The sequence below is a fragment of the Amphiura filiformis genome, chromosome 2, assembly GCF_039555335.1.
Source record: "Amphiura filiformis chromosome 2, Afil_fr2py, whole genome shotgun sequence".
NCBI classification, from domain to species: domain Eukaryota; kingdom Metazoa; phylum Echinodermata; class Ophiuroidea; order Amphilepidida; family Amphiuridae; genus Amphiura; species Amphiura filiformis.
Window position 1 is genome coordinate 49,952,314 of NC_092629.1, and position 12,312 is coordinate 49,964,625.

The window sequence follows — 12,312 nt, forward strand, 5'->3', positions numbered from 1 at the left end:
AGGATAATTCACACTTTCTGTAGATAACATAAAATATGAGATCGACCAGCATATTCACAGAGTTCTTATTGTAAATATACCTGAACAAATTCAAATTTAACCATGCACTCTATGCAGTATAGCAGAGCAGTGGTGTCCTATTACTCGCACTGCTCTGTTGCTGCACAGTTAATTCAGTGGGGTGTTGGGTAGTACTTAAATCATCCTCTGGAATAATGTATTACCCTTTATTTCTTAAATAAACACATCAACAAAGTAAGAAACCCCCAAATTTTGGGACATGCATTTGAAGCAGAATTTATTTCTACACATTATGACACCTCATTTGTTGCAATGGTTCCAATAGCGTACATTTAAATGAATGTAACCCAAGATCTGCTGTTCAGTATTGGAAAGAATGTGTTCTGCTCTCACCTGATTATTCTTTTTGTTTCGTGAATTTGAAGATCAAAACATGTGATCATCAACAAAATTGTCATTATTCACATCAGTGGTCATCGATTCCTAAATCCCATATTGAAACATGACAAGTTCAATGTTTTCTGTGACCAAAAAGATCACAAGCAGTGGACGACTATGGACTACATCTCAGTTTCAGTTTATTTCATCAATCCATTCAATTACAAATCATAAAAATATTATATTATACAAAATAGTGAGGAACATTTTTAAAATACGGTATGACTGAAATATGAGGAGCAGTGGATGAAGAAATTGAGGATGCCACTAAACGCACAGCGTGATATTGTGGCATCCTATACACAAGGTTTCAATTGAATACCTGAGTGGAAGAAGGGCCCAACTCCATCAAAACTGTTTTTGAGATATTAAGAAAAAACTTAAAAATGTTTGGAAAAGTTCTATAGACAGAATGTTTTCATCTTCAGAGGACCTTTAATACATGAACATACAATACTACATACATTCGAAATTACATATGATGTTTCCATGGCAACGGTCAGTGTTGTAGTCAAGACCTCTATGTCCGAGACCGAGACCTGCCCATCCGAGACCGAGACCAAACCTTCCGAGACCAAGACCATCCCTTCCGAGACCGAGACCTCTAAGTTCGAGACCGAGACCGAGACCTTTGTTTAATCATGAACTGATATCGGAAGCTCGCATCTGATCCTGAACATGACCACTTTATTGGTCCATTTATTGTTAACTCATCATACATGTTATTATCATATGATTTCTGTATCTTTATTCTTAACAATTATGTTTACTCTTTATGAAACTCAACTTCCACGTAGAAATCAGCCCCAGACATTCTCTGATTCAATCTGAAGTTGAACCTATAGTAGATTTTATTTTAAATCACTAAAAGCAACAACGAAAGTGACAAACTGTTTTGCATTCAAGGCATTAGCCAGAGGGGTGTCCACTGTCAGTGTCCATGTGTAATTAAAATTATAAACTATTTATCAGTGTACTAATATTTAATCATTTCCTATTTTTAAAAATTAATTAGTGAAAGTTAATAGGCCTATACTGCATTATCTTGCCATTTTACATATAGGCCTATTATACTGCATTATTTTGCTATTTTACATATAATATAATTAAATGTAAAATGGGGCCTATACTGCATTATTTTGCCATTTTACATATATAATATAATTATGTAAAATGGCAAAATAATGCAGTATAGGCCTATTAACTCTCACTAATTAATTTAAAAAACAGGAAATGATAATATTATTATTTTAGGGCAAACATGTTTTTGCCAATTTTACGCATGATTACTCTCTCATAATTTAAACTATTTGTATTTAATATGCAGTCAAAAATTTTAAAAAATTGGCAGTAGGCCTATAAACATGAACAGTAGGGCCTACATATTAAAGTTGAGTGTATTTCAATACAATGATTATTTTCAACATTCAATGAAATTTTGGTACAAAATAAGTTATAAAGAACAACAGAAAATTAATACTTTTTCTTCAGGTCTCGACAGGTCTCGAACTTAAAATCATCCGAGACCGAGACTTTTGATGTCCGAGACCGAGACCGAGACCAGACCGAGACCGAGACCTTGACATCCGAGACCCGAGACCTGCAAAATCAGGTCTCGAGATGGTCTCGAGACCGAGACCTGGTCTCGAGACCTACAACACTGGCAACGGTACAGGTCTTAATTCGAGCTGGAGTTGGGCCCTTAGACTTCCACTAATATACTTGCAAGTGGCAGTTCCATAAGCAGATGTGTTATAAATAGCTACAGAAATTAGGTAATTATCCATTAATTGCTCAAGTAGAAGCATGTAATATGTTAACAAGAAAGTTTATTGTAGTGAAAAGCAGATTTCATGGATGAACAAAATTCCTCTTTAATCCAATATTTGTGGAAGAAGGGCCCAACTCCATGGAGTTGGGCCTTTCTTCCATGAAAACCATGATTAAGTTTATGTGGAAGACTATTTAGAGAGTGAATTTTGGCTCATCTTTCACACACAAGGAAGAACAGTCTGCTGGCAATAAAATGCTGGGTCTAACTCATTTTTGTAAAAATTTGGAGTTGGGCCCTTCTTCCACTCAGGTATTCAATTATAAATAATAAAAAGTAACACAAAACAAATGAATACATTTAGAAAAACAAAAACAAAACAAAAATAAGCCTTGTAGAAACATCACAAGATAAAATAAATTATGTAAAATTATACAAAATTATACAATGCATAAATAATAAACATTTTGATAACCAGTAGCAAAATGTTATGGAATAGATAGCAAACCTAATGATATTGGATATATTATATGTGACATGATCTGGTCCATTGGGCCAAAGGAGGTATTTTTGAAAATTGAGTTACTATAACTATTACCTTATACAAGCATTAGGCTTTCATATAATGGAAGAATACTTGGATGGAAGTTTCGTGATGTCTAATTTCTTATGTATTTTATTGTTTTTTTACTCCACATTTTTTTCCTTTATCTCAATTTCAAATTTGCCACCTTTGGCCCCCGTGGACCAGATCGTGTCACATATATACAACTTTGAAAACAAGCATTTGATTTTGCACATGCATGTATGCAAATCAAAGGCCTAAATCCAACCTGTACAGTAATTAATTTTTGTGCCCATCTGTTGGTATTACCTACCACACTGGACATTTTGAATCTAACTTTACCACTGCAATTGTTTGTAGGACCTTGTTGGTAAAATAAATATTGAGATTTTCATGTTTCAATTTGACATTAAGGTGGTCAGATTTTGTCGTTTTGTGTTTTGTACCTCAAATTGAGGCCTGTACCAAAATAATCAAATTCCCAAGTTTTGAGGTAAATTGCACTAGCTGTTTTGATATCAGAAGTATAAATGTGCTTCACAATGACCAATACAATGGTATGTGTGGTATTCCACATTTGGGGATGAGGCTATCACTTTTTCATTCCTGAACATCTAAACAGAATGTAATTTGGGCCTAAAATTTCACTTGGATTATAAGAAAAATATGAGCTTTCTTCTTATTCCAAAATCTCCATTTTGATAGGAAATCTTGGGGGTGGGGGGGGGCAGGCTGTTGATCAGGTCACCCATCTTAAGTAACAACTTATTGAATATCATATATTGCGACCATTTTTAGGTCTTTTTTTGGGAAAAATGTATCTTCAATATGAAAGGTCAAAATTTTCAAATGATGGATGGCTTTTCCCCGGGCTTTTCCTCCCAGCTACATACACTTGAAGTACATTTTCATTAGATTGATAAAGTTTACTTTGAGGACTGTTAAATGCCAAAAATGTAAATGTCCATATAAAAAAATATCAAAATTATTTGATATTCCTTGTATTCAGAATGCAATTTCATGTGTCTGATGTGTTCTCATGTCCCACAAAAATCTCCTTGTACAAAGGTAGTTACTTTTTTTGATGCATTTATAATGGGTTTTGTTTTGTCTTGGTTACATTGTGCGGGCTGCGGGATTACCCCTGTGTGGATCGCATCATTATCTTTTGCAACGATAATGGGCTGCAATACGCCTACCCTAAACTTAGCCGTATGGTCCGTATGCACAAAAGAGTTAGACCTAGTCTAAAGTTAGACCTGGTCTATTAAAGTGGAATTAAGTTCCATCAGGACTGGTCCTTTACATTTGTACTCTTTAATATTTCCTCTAGAGTAGCTAGCAAATTCTAAAGATTTAAATGCAATATGCAAAGTACAAAAATAATAGAAAATAACATACATGTAAAGCAAATGTTAAGGGGGTACTACACCCCTGTGGTAAATTTGTGACTATTTTTGCATTTTTCTCAAAAAATAATAACACATTGGTAACAAAGGTTATATTATTGGGGCAAGGAATCTAATTACTACACTGAAATTTCAGTGACCAAAGACAAGCGCTTCAGTTTATATGAAAGAAAATGAGGTACATTCTAGCGGTACCTCTTTTCTTATCATAAATAACGAACCGCTTGTCTTGGGTCACTGAAATTCCAGTGTAGTAATTGGATTCCTTGCCCCTATAAACGTAACTTTGTTACCACTGTGTTATTAGTTTTGAGAAAATGCAAAATAGACACTAAATTTATCGAGGTGTAGTACCCCTTTAAGAAAAATGTCCTTTCTCCTGGAACTAAATTCCACTTAGACCTGGTCTCACTTTAGAACCAGTCTAACTCTTTTGTGCATACGGACAGGTGGCATTGAGGGCTGATATGGTTGCAAAATGTAGCATGACTGGGTCCCAGTTGCATACAAGTACAAGATTCATGTGTGTGTACATAAAATTTCATGACGTTTCAAGCTCCTCGGATGACTAAATGATTTGCCACAAAAGCTACACAAGTGAGGTTTTTCTCCGGTATGTGTCATTTCATGAAGCTTCTTGTTACCAAGTTGTCCAAAGGATTTGTCACAGTAGCTACACTTGTGAGGTTTGTCTCCGGTATGTGTCATTTCATGCTGTTTCTTGGCGTACATACGATTGAATGATTTGTTGCAGTAGCTACACTGGTGATGTTTCTCTTGATGTATCTTTTCATGTCGTTTCTTCATACTCAAATTAGGGAATGACTTGTCGCAGTAGCTACATTTATACGTTTTTTCTCCTGTGTGTGTCAATTCATGCTCTTTCTTGTGACTCAATTGATAGAATATTTTATCACAATAGCAACACGTGTGAGGTTTTTCACCTGTATGTACCATTTCATGTCGTTTCTTCAGACCAGGATGATTAAATGATTTGTCACAGTAACCACACTTATGAGGTTTCTCACCTGTGTGTATCAGCTCGTGCTGTTTCTTATTAACCAGTTGCCGGAACGCTTTATCGCAGTAGCTACATTTAACCGGTTTTTCACCTGTGTGTGTCATTTCATGTAGTTTCTTACCACCCAGGTTACTGAATGATTTCTCGCAGTAAATACACTTGTGAGGTTTTTGTCCGTGTTTCGATTCATGCCGTTTCTTTGTTTCCAGTTTCAAAAAGGACTGACTGCAATAGCTACATTTGTGAGGTTTTCCTCGGGTGTGTGTCAATTCATGTCGTTTCTTTTTATAGTCATTATCGAATTTTTTGTCGCAATAACCACACTGGTGTGTAATCTGTCCAGTGTACACTTCCTGCCATTTGACGGCAGGTTTTTGTCCGTGTTTTGATTCATGCCGTTTCTTTGTTTCCAGTTTCAAAAAGGACTGACTGCAATAGCTACATTTGTGAGGTTTCCCTCTGGTGTGGGTCAATTCATGGCGTTTCTTTTTATAGTCATTATCAAATTGTCTGTCGCAGTAACCGCACTGGTGTGTAATCTGTCCAGTGTACACTTCCTGCCATTTGACTCTACCGAAATGGCTGTATGGGTTATAGAAGAAAGGGTTCACACCTGTGTGGATCATTTCATGGCCATATTTCGAAGTTAAATTTTCAAACCTCTTTCCGCAATATTGACAAGTGAACTTGTCGTGTTGGATATTGTGCGTGAGGGTCGTTCCCTTGGGGTCACCATAACGGATGGCAGTCAAGTCGTCACATGCTGCATACTGTGGCTGTATATTTTGGTTTTTGTCATGATCAGTGTTTGGTAGTATCTGATCACATGATTTTCTGTACCAGTATGCTCTAATGCGTTGTTCATGTCTGTGTTTATGAGACAGATAGCGAGAGATACTTTCAAACCATTGATTACAATACTTGCATTCTAGAGCAGACAATTTCCATTGCTTCTTTAGTCTTGTCATGATGTTGGTCTGAAAATAAAAAAATATACATTATTGTTATACACTTTTTAAGTTTCAGCATATCAAAATACTAATATAATTATTTCAATAACAATGAATGCGTACATGTATTTAATATAAACATCTCAAAAAAAGTAATTGCCCCCTTTAAATAATGGCCATTATTCAAGAACGTATTTTTAAAATTGTATTACAAATCTGTAAAGTGTATTGGAAGCAGAATATATTTCTGCACATTTTGACACCTCAACGTACGGGGAGGTGCGCCCATTCCCGGAATGGGTAGGTTTTCCACTAAAAATCCTTGGACATGGGTCTATGTTTTGAAGAAAAAAATCCTTAGACATGGGTCTCCCTTTTAGATTTTCCATGCTATGTGGGAAAACATGTTGCTTTTATACTACGGTATTTTCAACCTCAAATCCGTAGATATGGGTCCTTCCTGAAAATCTTTAGATATGGGTCCCTTGTCGCTATTTTCAGTAAAATTACCCTTAGAAATGGGTATGTGGGGCAGTCCATCTCAAATCACCTAATGGGTTGGCTGGTCACCCTCTCAGATTTTGTTTAAAATCACTTATATCATAGTCCTATGTGCCAAATGAACACATTTCAAACGGTAGGTCTCTACTCCTTGTCGTTTCCGAGAACCAGCCTATTGAAAATTGGGTCAGACCCCCCCTTTTTGGGCACGCGTGTCGCGACATTAATTTTCTTCCGAGTTTAGACATCCTATCTTACCCTAGGGGTAAGCTACAGGGCTACAAATTGGAATCTAGGGTGTCTTTGACCCAAATAACCAGATTCCGGACTCATAAACAATGTAGCTCGCCCCCATTTGCTGATATAGACATATAAAAATGCATGTTCGTGCTGACGCACATGACATATTCCTGTTTTTGACCCCCCTCCTCTTCATACCAGATGTGAGACATCATCTATTTTGCCTTTAGTAGGCAATATAGGTTCAGGTGTGACCCCCTATAGCAGGGTAGACCACTTATTGGCTTAATAAAAAATTCACAGGGGCTCAAAGATGCCTCAGCCAAAAGACCCCCCGTTCGTGACCCCATTTGACCTCGTGGGAAATAATTCACCATAACCAAACTCACACAAATTCAAAATACTTGCATGATGTTCCTCTGTACCAAAAATCTTAGTGGCGTCAAGCCATCTTCATGGTTAAAATAGTGTTTGAATCTCTCATTGAAATACACAGTAAATTGATGAACTTTGCATTCTGGGAATTAGAACATTACTGTGTATTTCAATGCGATCTCCAAACAGTCATTTAACCATGAAGATGGCTTGACACCACTTTGATTTCTGGTACAGAGGAACATCATAGAAGTATTTTGAATATGTGTGAGTTTGATTATGGTGGCTCATTTCCACATATTAAAATTTGGGTTGGTATTTAGGACAATTTTGTGTGTATTTCAATGAGAAGTGGACAAATTGTGTCAAAAACATCAAATATTCAACGAGCCATAACTCAGAAACGACAAGGAGTTGAGACCTAATACTTTAGTATTTGAAATGTGTTCATTTGACCCATAGGGCTATGATATAAGTGATTTTAAAGAAAATCTGAGAGGGTGACCAGCCAACCTTTTCTGAAAATTAGGTGATTTGATATGGAATGACTCATGTGTTCGGAAGCTTGGGCTGCACATCCCCATCAAAAAATAATCCAAGAAACACCCCTGCCCTGCCCCCCCACATTTCTAAGTCGGATAATAAGGCCTTTCACAATTGATTTTGAGTTTAGGCCTACTGTTTCCCTCCTGCATCCAAAATTGAGAATTGAGAATTGCAAAACATTTAATTATTAGATTTTTATTTGACAGTTTCAATCTGTTAATGCCTTAAAGGCCTATTAATGAAATTATTAGTTTCCTGTCACCCGCCCACATCACCTTTTCAATTTGACCAAAACTCATTATTTTCATAAAAAAAGTCAATTTATCTGAAAATTGAGATGGAAATAATCAAAATTGAAATGTCTGACATCCCCTGCTGATCATAAATCAGCAGTTTTTCTTACTTGTACATTTTAGGGGTAGAGGATGTGGTAAATTTAAGACCTACCTCATGTTTCTAGTGATTGCAAAAATTGCAAATTTCTTTTCATTTTATAAAAACAAATTCAAATCTTTTCTCAATCTGTTACAAAATGTCATGGTCTTTCAGTTTCATCAACAATATAGGTAATAGCCATATAAATGAAAGTTTTGACAATAATAAATTTTCCAAAATAAAATGAAAAATTAAATCATGACCTCATATTTCAGTCACTGAAAAAATATGTGACGGGAAACTAAATATTTCATTTCATTAGGCCAAGTAAAAAAACATGTTTCTTGTCCCCTCCCGCTTCCTTTTTTGAATATTTTGCATTTTTATTTTGCAATCTTTCCTGTCATAACTTTTTGTAAAGACACTAGAGAAGTTGCAACTTCTTCTTATAAGCCTTTACAATAGTATATTAGAAGCATTTGTGAAGTGTTTTGTGATGACCGGAGGGGTTGACATCTCAAAACAACAAAATAAAAAGAGCCTCTTCACGTTTTTCAGCTTCTACGCTAAAAGGATAAAAAGCATCTAAATAGGGCAATTTATAGGGCATTTTTCAATAAAAAAATAAAAATAAAAAGCCCCATACCTCCTTTTTTTCCAAAACTTGGACGAGAAACATGTTTTATATTTTACTTTGCCTTAGCCTTTATGGTAACCATAATAGTCCCACTTACCTTTAAATGCAGTGATATACATGTAATTACATAGGCCCTAGACTAGTACTCCATTCACTGCATTATGAGATGGTCATGTCAGTACTGTACAACTTTCATACAGTTTGTGCCCAGTAAATTTGTACCGACAGGTGCATACATGTGTAGGACGAATCCAGAATGGAAACGAAGTCAATGGATCGAAGATGAGAAATGTTATTCATCAATTACCAATATCATCATCATGCCTGCAAACCATGTTGAGAAGAGGAAGTGAACATTCATGCATTGTTTGGTCACAGTCATCGATTGTGATTTGTGCAAAACACAACAAAGCTGTGTGACCCGACTCGTGAGAGGTCATATGGTATAGGGTGCACACCACTAAATAAACCTTCCGTCGACCCAATCCACGAGCAGTCGAGCACACAGTGGTTTTTTACCTAGCTGGGGGGTTTACACCCCCCAGCTAGGTATTGTAATCGTTCGGGTTCTTCCGCTGGCAACAAACCACTGTAATCTTCCCGTTTTCTTCCGCTGGCAACTAAGTGAAATTGCACATGTTTTTTACCTAGCTGGGGGGTTACACCCCCAGCTAGGTATTGTAATCGTTCGGGTTCTTCCGCTGGAAACAAACCACTGTAATCTTCCCGTACTGTTACCCTTTGAGTATGAAACCCTGACTTGATGCTATGTAAGAATTATTTGACTTGTGAAGATATGGTTTGGCCTTTTGGAATCATTGTTTTTAGCTGCGGGTGTTAGCTGCGGGTAGCAGCTCTATAAGTCACCATGTCTCTCCGTCTGTTAGTCCGTCCGTTAGTCCGTTAGTAACAAACGCTAAAAAATGCTGTTACGTCTACATTGTTTGTCGCATGGCTATGATACTTGGTGAGGGGAGGGCCTATACCGGCCCCATACTGGAAAAGAGTTTCGTCCCGAAATTTGGGAAAATGAGGGGAAATTGAGGGAAGTTAAGGGAAATTGAAGAGAATTAAGGGAAATTGGGATTTTTTTTTAAGAGAATGAAGGGAAATAGAAATTTGTTGTTCTTTTTTTTTCGGAAATTTTTTTTTTTTGAAATTGTTTTTTCCGAAATTATTTTTTTCCGAATTTTTTTTTTCCGAAATTTTTTTTCCGAAATTTTTTTTTTTTTGTGAAATTTTTTTTTTTCCGAAATTTTTTTTCCCGAATTTTTTTTTTTTCCGAAATTTTTTTTCAAATTTTTTTTTTTCCGAAATTTTTTTTTCCCGAATTTTTTTTATTTATTTTTTTTTGTTGAAATTTTTTTTTCCGAAATTATCGGTTTCCGAACACTTTTGATGTCAAGACGCTTTTTTCCCGAAAATCGTTTGGACATCAAAAGTGTCCGAATCGGTGTCCGAACACTTTCGATGTCAAGACGCTTTTTCCCCGAAAATTGTTTGGAAATCAAAAGTGTCCGAAATCGGTTTCCGAACACTTTTGATGTCATGACGCTTTTTTCCCGAAAATCGTTTGGACATCAACAATGTCAAATCTTAGAATTGCCCCAGAAAATGGCAATATGTAGGGGGTACGGACTTCTACCTCAGTGACAATAAACTTGATGAGAAGAGTAACATTTTGGAATATTTTGCATGGATCAGGTCAAAGGTCAGCTGGGGTCAAATCTTCGAATTTCAATATCTGGACATCTGTAAGGGTACGGGGCTCAATCTCGGCGACAACCTCATGACCAGGGGAACATGTTGGAACATTTTGCAGGGGGGCAGGTCAAAGGTCAGCTGGGGTCAAATCTTCGAATTTCAATATCTGGACATCTGTAAGGGGTACGGGGCTCAATCTCGGTGACAACCTCATGACCTGTGGAACATATTGGAACATTTTGCACGGGTCAGCTCAAAAGACATCATTCTGGGGCCAAATCTTAGAATTGCGTTATCTGGACATCTGTAAAGCTGAATTTATACTCGATCGCCGAGCGATGCGATTAATCGCTTTTGAAAAAGCGATTTGCAATCGCCGAATTTTGCGATGCATCGCCCGTCGCTTTTGCATTTATACTTATCACGGCGATAGCGATTGCAGACGACAAATAAAATATTCTAAATGCCACAAAATACATTTTAAAACATCAGTTGCTGTCAATAATTATTGCTTTGAATTAATTCATCACCAAAAGTTAAAAATCGAGAAAGGTAAATTAATTAGCAAAATAATAGATCCAGTTGGTTGTATATGATTGGTTGACGCATTCACGTGTCAAGCGATATCGCTGGGAAGTTGAGATTTCTTCAACTTGCAAAAGCGACGTCGTTTTTGCCTCAGCGATTTGAATCGATTGATCGGCTTGACGCTCTGGAAATGTAAGTAAACACTGAGCATGCGTGAAAATCGCTTTTCTTCAAAAGCGATTGAGTATAAATTCAGCTTTAGAGGTACAGGGCTCAAACTCGGTGACAACTCATGACCAGGGGTGAATTATGGAACATCTTGCAGGGGTCTGGTCAAAGGTCATCTGGGTCAAATCTTAGAATTGCATTTTCTGGACATCTGTGAGGAGTACCGGACTCAAAACTCGGTGACAACAAGCCTCATGACAGGGGAACATTTTTGGAACATTTTGCAGGGGTCAGATACCTCCACAACACCAACATGCCCCAGCTAGGTTTGTGGTCTATGACCACCATTTGCCTCTAGTTTAGCCTCCTCGTTTTTCCGGGGTTTTCCTAGAATTGTGCCTATATTCTTCTCAGATTTATGGTGTGACGGTGTCCAAATTAATATTTTGAGTTTCTTTTGGATTCCTTTGATATCTAGATCAAAATTCAAAAACGCTCGGGCATCTTTTTTTGTAAATTTAGATTTTTTTTGTCTGTTTTTCATAATTTAACACGAAATATAAAAGCAAAAATGTTTCTGAAAGAAAAATCGTGGCTCCATCAAACTTTCCTTTGTATACATGTAGGTCTACTCCTCAAAAATACAGCACTATTTTTTGGATTAAAAAAATATTATCAAGTTCTACCAAATGAAACATACCGTAGCTCAATCATATTCGTTTAGCCCTGGAGCCTGAAAAAAAAAAAAAATCACTATTTTACTAATTTCTTGAAAAAAGAGCCAAAAACATGCATTTTCGGCACGTTTTCTGACAATCGAGTCACAAAAATCACAGACTTGGAGCAAGTCTAAGCATTCAAAATCTTGAATAGGCCTATAATAGGCCTAGGCCTATGCCAAAATTTTGCTCTAATTTCACTTTTTTTGTGTTACTTTTAGCCTAATGGTTGGTTGAAATTGGTTAGAATGCATAAACTCAGTACAAGTCTTTGGGCTTGATTGTCACAGCATGATGTGAAAAACACATGTTTTGGCCCTTTATTTCCAAAAATTGTCCAAATA

At 36.6% G+C, this 12,312-nt stretch overlaps 1 protein-coding gene across 1 annotated transcript; it reads right to left on the bottom strand.

The window, feature by feature from the left end:
• Positions 1-4,655: 4,655 nt before the first annotated feature.
• On the bottom strand, positions 4,656-9,223 carry LOC140146320 (uncharacterized). Its single transcript, XM_072168120.1, has 2 exons — positions 8,947-9,223; positions 4,656-6,202 (listed from the first exon to the last, which is right to left on the bottom strand). The coding sequence occupies exon 2, from the start codon at positions 6,191-6,193 to the stop codon at positions 4,724-4,726; it is 1,470 nt and encodes a 489-aa protein (XP_072024221.1). The 5' UTR covers positions 6,194-6,202; positions 8,947-9,223; the 3' UTR covers positions 4,656-4,723.
• Between the last annotated feature and the right edge of the window lie 3,089 nt (positions 9,224-12,312).

Bases quoted from the DNA above. Each gene is read 5' to 3' on its own strand.
- LOC140146320 (XM_072168120.1), bottom strand. From the start codon at position 6,193: ATGACAAGACTAAAGAAGCAATGGAAATTGTCTGCTCTAGAATGCAAG.